This window comes from Pelophylax lessonae, assembly GCF_965119305.1.
Source record: "Pelophylax lessonae genome assembly, chromosome: 3".
Lineage (NCBI taxonomy): Eukaryota > Metazoa > Chordata > Amphibia > Anura > Ranidae > Pelophylax > Pelophylax lessonae.
The window spans coordinates 290,463,512-290,475,549 of record NC_138770.1 but is presented as its reverse complement, the minus strand read 5'-3'; the positions used below and the strand labels follow the sequence as shown (position 1 = coordinate 290,475,549).

The 12,038-nt window shown below is 39.8% G+C and overlaps 1 protein-coding gene across 1 annotated transcript in view; it reads right to left on the bottom strand.

The window, feature by feature from the left end:
- Positions 1-12,038, bottom strand: part of LOC309551107 (putative cation-transporting ATPase 13A4) — a 186,724-nt gene that overhangs the window by 53,766 nt on the left and 120,920 nt on the right. Inside the window, exons 15-19 of the mRNA XM_082251554.1 lie at positions 5,628-5,705; positions 5,189-5,345; positions 3,294-3,411; positions 1,611-1,735; positions 239-402 (exon numbers count right to left, since the gene is read on the bottom strand). Of these exons, the coding sequence (XP_082107680.1) occupies positions 239-402; positions 1,611-1,735; positions 3,294-3,411; positions 5,189-5,345; positions 5,628-5,705 (642 nt within the window). The remainder of the gene's footprint in view (positions 1-238; positions 403-1,610; positions 1,736-3,293; positions 3,412-5,188; positions 5,346-5,627; positions 5,706-12,038) is intronic.

The window sequence follows — 12,038 nt, the reverse complement described above, 5'->3', positions numbered from 1 at the left end:
AATGCCTCATTCAATCCATTAATCTAATCATGCCGAAAGTTTAACTATAAAAAGGTTACCATCACCAAGCAACTGACACTGCATGCGTGAACGTACAGTAAGTGGTTTACAGAGATTAAAAAACAGAAAATAATGAACTTGAGATGGGATGTTTTTAAAAATATTTATCAATGCTAATATATTTAATGGCATAAACAAGCACTGCAGGCCAAAGTGGCACTATAGAAATGCTACTTACCACATCATCTAAATTCTTTGGCTTCAGTCCAGATAGTAGAGTCCATGTGATAGAGGCCAGGCTAGTATCAGTAGGCTCTTGGGCATCAACCAGAATCACATTACTGGCTGTATTTATCATTCCTGAGTTTCTAGCAACAGTCACAGCTGTCTGAAGATTGTCTCCTAGGCGACAGACATTGTAATGTAGTATTGAAGAGTGCAATTAATTATAATTAAATGGTACAGTGTAATGTCCACTAAAAAGTGCAGGTAACTTGGCCAGTACTTAAAGACCATTTTCATAATTGTGCAACTGTATAAAATATTACAAATACTTAAAGTGACATTAAATCCAAAGTAAAAACTATCAATAAATGCTGCATGCTGATCACACTCAGTCACTATAGAATTTGTATTCTGTATTCTGCAAAAAAACTGGTTGCTAAGGGTGGGCGTTTTAACGCCGAGAGGCCCGTATACGGCCCTGAGTAAACACAAAACTGTGCTGAGAGCGTGCCCCCTGAGCATTCCCAGCACAGTCACAGATGGGGATTAGAAAGCTCCCTATGCATGCATTGCAATCGGGAGCTTTCTAATCATGTGACCGCTGTGACAGGCAATCACCCGAATGCCCACCTCCGCCTTCAGGCATCTAGAATTTCTTAAAGGGCCAGGAGGCGGCGGTGAGAAGGGGATAAATGGTCTGTTAGTTGCAAATACAGTATGTAGAACATACACTCCTAGTAAGAATAATTGTGTTAGAATTCTTCTAGGATATTCAAAAAGTATTGCATTGCACACTTGTGTCTTTTAATGTGTAGCAAAGTAATGTGGTTGGTGCCCTAATATATAAGCTATTGGGATCCCCTTATCTACAATCAGTGATGCTGCAGGAGGAATGCACATTTGTAGATGACAGTCTATACAAAATCAGCCAAAACTTTTTTTTTTTTTAGTTTTGGATAGAGTAGGAAAGGATTAAAACCCCTGTCAATTACATTTTGCTGTCTGCACTCTCTATTTTTCCTGAGACAAAGTAATGATATATCCAAAAATTTTACGGCTGTCACCAGATCTAGAGGTAAAAGATGATAAATCCACAGAAATCTGTTTCATCTACTCAGATTAAAAGCAGAGGTTTTAGTTGTATACATTTGCAAATATATATGTGGAAGTCACATTGCTGCATCAAGGCATCTTTTACAAGCTACAGACCACATTTAAAGTGTGTTGGGGACCCCCTTTGTAATATTCTATATACACACACACACACATACTGTATACTGTGTACTATACACAAGCAGCAAGAGCACCAATGTAAAATGCCCCCCTTTAAGAAACTGTACCATGAAAATATAATATGAATGAAAATATGAATTGTTTAATTGTACCTGTTATCATAACAGTCCTGACAGCAGAATTAGATAACTCCCGTAATACTGGCCTAGTTTCCAGTTTAAGACGATTTTCCATCACTAGAAGTCCAAGGAAGGATAAGTCAGATTCCACTTCATCCCTTAGAGAAAAACATATAATAGTTAATGTAATCTTGAAAGAAGTTCAATAAACTTCTGATAACACCTGCAAATGTGCCAATATACAGCATTTACAATGTATTTAAAAGGAAACCTGTACTGGCAGAGATATAGGGCTGCTCTTCCTGACCCCCTTACTTACACTACATCTCCGAAACGCATCGTCATAGCAACCTACGTGTTAATGTATTGGCTCTGTCACTTCCACCTCTTCCCGAGGGTCCCTCATGCCGATGTGCGGCGCCGGTTGGTCCCGGCGCATGCGCAGTCAATCGTGCACACTAGAGCCTGGGTTGGAGGATCTGGAATCTGTCATCCAATTTGCGGGTGGTGGTTTGTGGGTCCTAACATCTTACAGCAGTGATCCAGGAGAGGGGCGCACAATACTCTACACACTTGTGTTCAGCTTTTTAAATGTGAGTGCAATAATTGACAGCTTCCTGTGTGTTCCTAATAAAGCAGTACTGTACTAGGGCGGCCATGTGCTCTTTTCTCCTTTTCTTCCTTTTTGTGCAGATGCCTTTCCACCACCCAGTAGATCTATAGGAGAGGTGCAACGCTTTAGTGACGGAAGCCTTTTTTATGACAAAGACTATCAGCTTGCCTTGATAGATTTTTGATCAGCACATGAACTGTTGGTTTTTTTGTCTTTTCTGCCACTTACTAGGAATACTAGTGGTCTATCTGTCTCTGGTCACCAACATTACAAAAGTATGCAGAATAGAAAGTCAAGGTAAAGTTACAATTCTTTAAAGTATTAAACAACATAATCAGTATGACAGACAGGTTCTCACAACCAGAGGACAGTAATGTAACTCTACATAGCCTCCTAATAATACAGGTTTTCTTTATTGAAGAGCCAATGCCAATTCAAGTACAAAATTACATTAAAATCCTATTTATTCTCTGATGAACATACTGGGGTTGATTTACTAAAACTAGAGTGTGCAAAATCTGGTGAAGCAGCGTATGGTATCCAATCAGCTTCTAACTTCAGCTTGTTGAATAAAGATCTGACAAAAAAAACTGGGAACAATCCCTATGCATTATTCAATAATGTACAACATTTACAAAATTCTCAGCAACAAATCAGAATTCATCCAGCCTTAAAGCCTCTCTCATACTTTTTTTGCTGTGCTCCTGTTGAGGATGGTCACCTTTGTATCCCATTGTAGTGAAGGGAAGCCTAATGATGACAGTTGTCACTGGAACAGAAGGCCAGGATACAGTAGATTTCTCAACATCTGTTTTAGTGACTTCTGTCAAAAGTGGGATTTCTCCACTTTTTGGGGATACTTTCTTGCACTTCCTGCTGTGGCCATTGGACAGGAAGTATAGAGGATTTGTTTTTCAGTTGGGACACATACATTTATAAACACCTGACAGAATTTCTTATTCTTCCCCAATTTTTTAATCGAAAGAGATAGGCTAGTTCAAGTTGATCAACAGATACATTTGATACATTATACAGTAGAGGTGTTCCAGTTCTATGAAGCAAACACATAAGCTGTCAGCCATATGTACATTTTGGACCCTTACCGCTTTAAATCTTTGACTCTCAGATTTTCATTTTTCTCAAGAAGTTTGTATGCCATTCCGAGAACTCGAAATCCCTGCTTTGTGTAAAGCTCCAGCTCATCAGTGAAGTTGATGGGAACTGTTTAATAAAAAGTAAAAATCCTATTGATAACCAACATTGTGTAATACTAACATTGTTGTGAATAATGTATTTTTAACCTTTCTTGATGTGCTACGAATATTGTAAAGATAATTTAACATACCATTTACCAATGCATTTTCAGTATACTGTAGCTACTAAGCGAAAAGCCATTCTGGGGATAATTTATATTTTGCCATCGTCTCCTACGGGTACTGTACTGTTTCTATTAGAACATGTGTTGGTGACTTCCATGTATGTGTAAAGGGTTTAACTTTTCACTTAACTTGCCCTGGTGACGTGACGGTTACTCTCAATCTGCTGGAGCAGAGATTGTGGTCCTGCAAGCTAGATGCTGTGAGCATGTACATTACAGCTGGTTTAGAGCTTGTTGGGATTGTTCTACCTAATGTATGAGTTATGTAAATAACCCTGAACTAAAGGACTTCACCTCTGCGAAACCAGTTCTTGGAGATACGCCAGGGCATTATATATAAAAATGTTTACTACAACCCCCAGACCCTCAGACCTTTTGATTAGGTGGGGTAGCTCTGCATCACCCTGTCCATGGGACAAGAGAAAGTAGCTCTTGATTTACCATCAGAACTAATAAGAAAAATGAAAAGTCACTTATGGTGATCACAATACCAAAAATGTTTAGTTGCTAAAATCCACATCAGGATTCTCTTCATGGGAAAAAATCATTGTGTACAATTGATCTACCCAGCAACTATATGAGAAATGGGCACCAGGAGTGGTGCCAAGAAAGTCATACAAAAAAAATTCCACTAGAAAGAGATTGGAGGCCCTTCCCACCACAAACTCTGTGTTAGCAGCAGATGACATGACAAAGTTGCACTCTGCCTGCTAAGAATCCACCCAGCAGTCATTTACTTCCTCTGCATCGGATGGACATTTTATTTAACCCGTAATCAAATAATAATAGTTTGGCTCTTCGGCAATTTTATTGAAATAATTTTCATACTACTGCTATAAGTCAGTGCTGACAATGGAACCAATTGTAACATGTTCCTAGCTATGTCTACATGGAGCTGATTGTGTCTTAGAGGATATGGTACTGTGTCTGTACGGATATGCTTTTGGTATTATAGTGATGATTGTGTCTATACAAACACATTTCTGGTTGTGTAATTTATTTCTCACAGTTTCTTTTTAGGTTTACTTGTGCTTGTATTTTTCTTCCTGTCCATGTAGAACAAGGGAGGGGGTCAGCACAAGGTAGCTTGTACTGTATTATCACTGGTGTGGTTGAGAAGAAAGGGGTGAACTTTGGTATTTTCACCTTGAGCGGTAGGAAACGTTGTACCAGCACTTCTTCAGCATACAATAACTTCAAATATAATCCATTTTAGATAGAGTTGAGAGGGAATAAAACACCTGTCAGGATTCTGTTGCTACCTCTGCCCCCATTAGAGAGATTCACCCTCTCTATTTTTGTTTAGTTTATCATTACCATCAAAAGAGAAGGTTAAAGAAAATCCCAAATTGTGGGTTATCCCCAGAACAGTAATAGAGGGGGGATATTCCAATGGGGACACTAGTTCTGATGACCTAGAGGGCCGCAATGGATTCATTTAAATTGCAGGGATCTTCTCTCACTTCTTGTTTTGTCTATGGGACAGGAAGTGAAGATAAATATCTGCAATCGGACACAGATGGCTAAAAAAAAAAAAAAATCTGACAGGGGTAATAACCCTCCCTTACTCTATACTAAATGAAAACAAAAAGTTTTTCCTATAGTTCTACGTTAAGTTACCTGTCCCTGGCTTGCAGAAAGAGGCCACCATCTCTGGTGCTCCTTTCATGTAGACAGCATATTCATCACCATTAAGGATTTGTGTGACCACTGACATGCGCTGCAGGCCTGAAGAGAAAGGGAACTGTTGCAGAACAACAATTCCTTCAATGTCAACCTGGAACAAGAACATATAGGTTACTTTTAAAATATAAAAGATATATTTCTTTAATTATTTATATTAACATTTTTATAACATTTAATAAATAAAAGTAGGTATGCATGTTAATTACAGTTTAGCACCAGGTTAAAAAAATGTGTATATACCATGTCTTATCCAGGTGCTTTCCTTTGCCTTTTAGAATTTAACTTTAGCATTAGTAATGCAAAAGTGTTACATAAAAACCAAAGATTGTGTATGCTATTATATTTAGTTATGTCTGGTTGCTATATTGTTTACCTTTTTTGCTTCAGGACCTGGTTTCACAATCATAGTTTCCATGGAATCTTGATATTGATTACTTGAAGCATCAATCTCCTGAGGAAAAAACAGTGTATCTGTGTTTAAATTGTAAGACTAGAACAAGACAAACAAATGAGAATGGAGAAAGGATTTATCTAATAATGTTCTTAGCATTAAAAAAGAAAACTAAGGAAGCCACCACATCTAACGACCAGTAAGTTGCTATAAGTTGCATTTTTGTTCTTCAGTTTAGATATACTTTAAAGATGAATTTCAGGTGTGGATATTTTTAGTTACATCGGTCCAGATTGGGAGGAACCAGTGTAACTATGCATTTACCATACATGGTCAATGCCCCTGGAAGCTGAAAATCACTGAAGTAGACACCACTACTCCAGTGATCCCTATGTAGCACTGCTCTCATGGGAGCTGCTGTGTGAGGGTTCCCCTGGGTTACCATTAGCAACAGTAGAACATCCTGACATGTTTCCAATAGGGATGATCGAACTTTTGAAAAGTTCGGTTCGACCAGAACACCCGAACTTCCCGAAAGTTTGGTTCGCAATCCAGAACCCCATTGAAATCAATGGGACCTGAACTTCTGGAATCAAAAAACACCATTTTGAAGCCCTAAAACCCAATAAATGCTCCTAAAAAGTGCCTAGGGTTCTGGGTCATGCCCCAGGGACTATTACTCACACAAAAAAAAGTTCTTAAAAATTGTCGTTTTCGATAGACAATTATTGAAAAAATTATTGAAAAAAAAAAAAAGATTTCTTTGGAAATGATTTCAGTAGCACAGGGATGGGGTTCCGCTCCTTTCACACCTATATGTGTGTATGTATATATATATATATATATATATATATATATATATATGTGTGTGTGTGTGTGTGTGTATATATATACCCCTATACAGAAGTTCAGATGTCCTGCCTGCCTCCAAAGACGCCCAAAAAATGCCCAATAAACGCCTGAAACAAAAAACGCCCAGGTGTGAAAGGAGCCCCATCCCTGCGCTACTAAAAATTCTAAGAAAAATTATCTTCTTTTTCTGGTTCTGGACATGCTACAGAGCTGAAACTTCACAGGTATACTTTTTAGACCCCCCAGACACTAAATCCAAAGAAATTCTTTTTTTTTTTTTCAATAATTGTCTCTCTATCAAAAACGACAATTTTTAAAAACTTTTTTTTTGTGTGAAAAATAGTCCCTGGGGCATGACCCAGAATCCTAGGCACTTTTTAGGGGCAATTATTGGGTTTTAGGGCTTCAAAATGGTGTTTTTTGATTCTATATATATATATATATATATATATATATATATATATATATACATACACATACCATACACACACACACATATATATATATATATATATATATATATATATATATATATATATATATATATATATATATATATATATATATACATATATATATATACATACATACACACACATATATACTGTATATATATATATATATATATATATATATATATATATACATATACACACACACATACACACACATATATTATATATATATATATATATATATATATATATACACACACACACACATATATACTGTATATATATATATATATACCCCCCTATACAGAAGTTCAGATGTCATGCCTGCCTCCAAAGACGCCCAAAAAATGCCCAATAAACGCCTGCAACAAAAACGCCCAGGTGTGAAAGGAGCGGAGCCCCATCCCTGCGCTACTGAAATTCTAAGAAAAATTATCTTTTTTTTCTGGCGGTCACCCTGACATGGAAGAGTTCGGTCACCCTGGCATAGCAGAGTCAGTTCACCCTAAACTACGGTCACCCTGATACTTAACACTTTCCCTACAGAAACTAGATTATTGAATCTAACTATAGTGGTATATAGTACCCTAACTACACTGCATATCCCTTTCCTCACACTAATAATTGCAAAATGACACTGGAGCAGCAGAAATGCTTCCACTCTATTCCACAGCCTCTGTAATACAGTGCTAGAGATTTCGCGGGGCTATGTTATATACTGGGGGGCGTATGGGCGGCGTATTCACTCCTGATTGGCCTCTGGACCCCTAGTCACTCCAATCTGCTTTTACTGATGTTTCTGGGCCAATCACAGGCTTTTAAAGCCCAGTTCCTGTCCCATTGCATTTTGGGCGGTTCTGGTGTCCGAATTCGAACAGCCAATGTTCGGGTCGAACCGATGGTCGACCCAAACCGTTCGATCATCCCTAGTTTCCAAGTGTTTTTACCTCAGACAAGGACCAGTCTAGTTTTTTAGGTTTTATTAGGAACTTGGATAGGAGAAGGGATGAGTGGGATACTCCAACTGAACTAAACTATGCACAATAAGTAGGGACGATCTGATAAATGCTGATTAACGCTGGTTAAATGCTGAGTAACGCTGAATTGAGCTAGTCATGGCTAGGCCGCTTCATTTACTTTGCCTTTGACTGTGAAAGAGTCCTTTAGCTTCCTAAGGCACTCCTTTCCTGAGGTAACTGTCCTTAAAAGTAGACTGCACTGCTGAGCAACTTCAGGGCCCTTCCTGGCGCCCCCTTTACTCCCGAATCTTCAGGGCCTTACAACTTGGCACCCCCTTTTTACAGTAACAATTCCGGATTAGCTGGCTCTTGGATCCCCTTGACCTTTCTGGAGTGGTCCCCTCTCTTAACCACTTGCCGACTGCCTAAAGCCGATCTACGTCGGCAGTCAGCCCCTCACAGGCAAAGTGACGTAGAGCTACATCACTAGCTTGTGAGGGTCTAGGGAGCGAGCGCGCGCCCACCGAGGCGCGCTCCCGCTCCCGCGTGGTCACGGACCCCCCCGCGCGTGTGACCAGCGGACCCGATGTCCGCCGGTCACTCTGCGATCGGCGGGGGAGAGGGAGAAAGTCAGGCGGCTTGTGTAAACAAGCTGCCTGTCATTCTCCCCTGCGTATGAAGGATGATCATACGGTTCTACTATGTAGAACCGTTGATCACTCATCATACATCTGAAGCCACAGCCAATCACAGTAGAAAGCACGCCCCTAGGGACACACATAGCCCCTCCCTTTCAAAAAAAGTTAACCCCTTCACTGCCAGTGTATTTTTACAGTAACAGTGCATATGTATAGCACTGATTACTGTAGAAATGTCACTGGTAACCCCAAAAGTGTCAAAAATGTCAGTCAAGGGTCCGATCTGTCCGCCGCAATGTCGCAGTACCGCAAAAAAAAATCGCAGATCGCCGCCATTACGCGTTAAAAAAAAAACAACAAAAATGACAAAAATCTTTCCCTTTGTTAGTAAACGCGATAACTTTTGCGCAAACCAATCAAAATACGCTTTTTGCGATTTTTTTTACCAAACATAGGTAGCATAAAACAAATTGGCCGAAAATGTTAAAAAATTTTGATTTTTACGTTTTTTTGGGGGGGAATTTCATATAAAAAAATTTGAAAAATATTGCTATTTTTGCAAAATTTACGCTCTTTTTTTGTTTATAGCGCGTGATCAAAAAATCGCACAGGTGATCAAATACCACCAAAAGAAAGCTCTGTTTGTGGGAAAAAAAGGACGCCAAATTCGTTTACATACAGCGTCGCACGACCGCGCAATTGTCGGTTAAATTCACGCAGTGCCGAATCGCAAAATACCCCCTGGTCAGGAAGGGGGTAAAATCTTCTGGGGCTTAGGTGGTTAAGCAGACCCCTGGGCAGATGCTTAGGCATTCACGATACCGTTTTCCAGAAGAATCCTGCCCCGTAGCTCCACTTGGTCATCACACACTGGATCCTCTACAGCACAGCTCATCCCCTGGTCCCTAGGCTGACTGCCTGGACCACCTTCCTTAGTAACAGGAGGAGAGACAGCCGTCCCCCTCCTCCTGGGACCTGGCTTTCTGCCCAAAGACCACCCTGTCACATGCTCCCTCCATATTTATTCCCAATCCCAGGATGCATTGCAGCAATGCCCACCCACTGGGACACTCAAAAACCCTGGTGTGCTATTGGCCAGGTTTCCTCCACTGTCCAACAATGTCCCTTATTGGATACAGTGGGGAGACTCCCCAGATTCAACAGAACACACCTGGAAACATGTGACAGGCTAACTGACAGAGACCCTCCTGATAAGAAGAACAGGGTCACATATATATTTTACCTAGCACCTACCTAGGAGGGTGCTACACCTACTTGATTCCAGGTCCCATGCTGAATTGCTACCCTGCTGCTCACTGAACGAGAAAATGCAAAGTGTTCTCTGAATGATGCCCATGCCAATCAAGTGACTTCTTGTGTTCAGTAAGCAACAGGGCAGTCACACTGCACAGCACCAAGAAGCTAGTGAGATCACTAGTATCTGTGCCTATTGCAGTGCTTTCCAACTTTTAGGGGGATTGGCCGAGTATGGTATATGTATGGTTACTTTGGTCCATGCTGGACCAATGCAATTATGTAAAAGTTTCCATACTTGGAATTAATCTTAGGCTTTTGTATAAAAATTGCAGAATAGGCCTACACAGCCAGAGTTTTCTAAAATTACCAAAACGTCTGTGCTAAAGGCACAGTTGTATAAAATGAGGGTAACTCAAACCAGTACCAATAAGATAAGAGTACAAGATAAAGTATGACTGACTGGGTGACTAAAATGTTTTACATGGCGAGGTCAGCGTTAGCACTTGCCATAGAGTATAATAAACAAGAGTGCAGTAGTACATAAAAACTTTCTGGTCCTAGGCAAGCCACAGAAGTGAGATCACCTTTCATCTAGATCTAGGTTTTAGAGGTATAGTCACATTTTTGATGAGGAAAGTGAAGAAGGTGAGCTAATATAACTCATTTTAAAAGTGCACTTATCCTTTAACTACTTGCCGACTGCTCACGTTGAAGGTACTGCGGCAAAGTGACTCGTTATCGTCCAGCGACGTAGGCCTACGTCGCTGGATCCCGCCCCCTCTCGGTGGCGCGTGTGCGCTGCCGGAGGCTCGCTCCCGCTGTATTCAGATACAGCGGGAGTCGGGCCAGGGGAGGAGAGGCAGGGATCACCGCCGCTCTTCCCCGATTGTCGGGGATCGAGTGAGGAAATCCGCCAACTTGTGTAAACAAAGCGGGCGGATCTCCTATGTGACAGACAGTGACAGATTACAGGATTCAGCATAGCTGAACCTGCGATCTGTGTCTGTGTCACACATTCCCCTTCCCCCACACACGTCAGTAAGCATGAGACATACATTTAACCCCACAGTAACAGTGCATATTTATAGCACTGATTACTGTAGTAATGTCACTGGTACCCCCAAAACTGTCTAAAATGTCAGTCCGATCTGTCCGCCACAATGTCGCAGTCCCGCAAAAAAAAAAAAAAAATCGCAGATCGCCGCCATTAGTAGTAAAAAAAAAATAAACAATAAAAATGACAAATCTTTCCCGTAGTTAATAAACGCGATAACTTTTGCGCAAACCAATCAAAATACGCTTATTGTGATTTTTTTTTACCACAAATATGTAGCAGAAAGCAAATTGGCCTAAAATGTTAAAAATTTTTGATTTTTACATTTTTTGGGGAATTTTATATATCAGAATGTAAAAAATATTGTTTTTTTTTTTTCAAAATTGTCGCTCTTTTTTTCAAAAATTAAAAAAATCGCACAGGTGATCAAATACCACCAAAAGAAAGCTCTATTTGTGGGGAAAAAAAGAACATAAATTTAATTTGGGTATAGCGTGGCGCGACCGCGCAATTGTCCGTTAAAGTAACGCAGTGCCGAATCGCAAAATATAGCCTAGTTAGGAATGGGGTAAAATCTTCCGGTCTTAAAGCGGTTAAAAATACGCTCATTGAGGATTTTTTTGTCAAAGACATGTAGCTAAATACATTTTGGCCAAAATATATGACAAAAATTTAATATATTGGATATTTTTTAACTGTCAAAGTAGAAAATGTCAATTTTTTCGCAAATTTTTCGCTCTTTTTTATTAATATCGCAAAAAATGAAAAGCGCAGAGGTGATCAAATACCACCAAAAGAAAGCTATGTTTGTGGGAAAAAAAGGACGTCAATTTCATTTAGGTACGGCATTGCATGACCGCGCAATTGTCAGTTAAAGTCGCGCAGTGCTAAGTTGCAAAAAGTGGCCTGTACCTAAAGCAGGAAAATCCTCCGGTGGTAAAGTGGTTAAGCTATAGCTTCACCTCCAAATTGTGTGTTGTAAAACACTTACCTTGCAGCCCTTACATTAGGGTGTCTAGGTATTAATTAAATTCCTTTCACACATCCATCACAAATGATCACTGTAATTTGCTTATTATGTTTATTTCCTAGGATTGTCTGATCCATTTAATGATCATAATGTAGTATTTTCCTGATTTAGGTATTTCAGGAAAATGCCATGTTATAACCGCTAGATG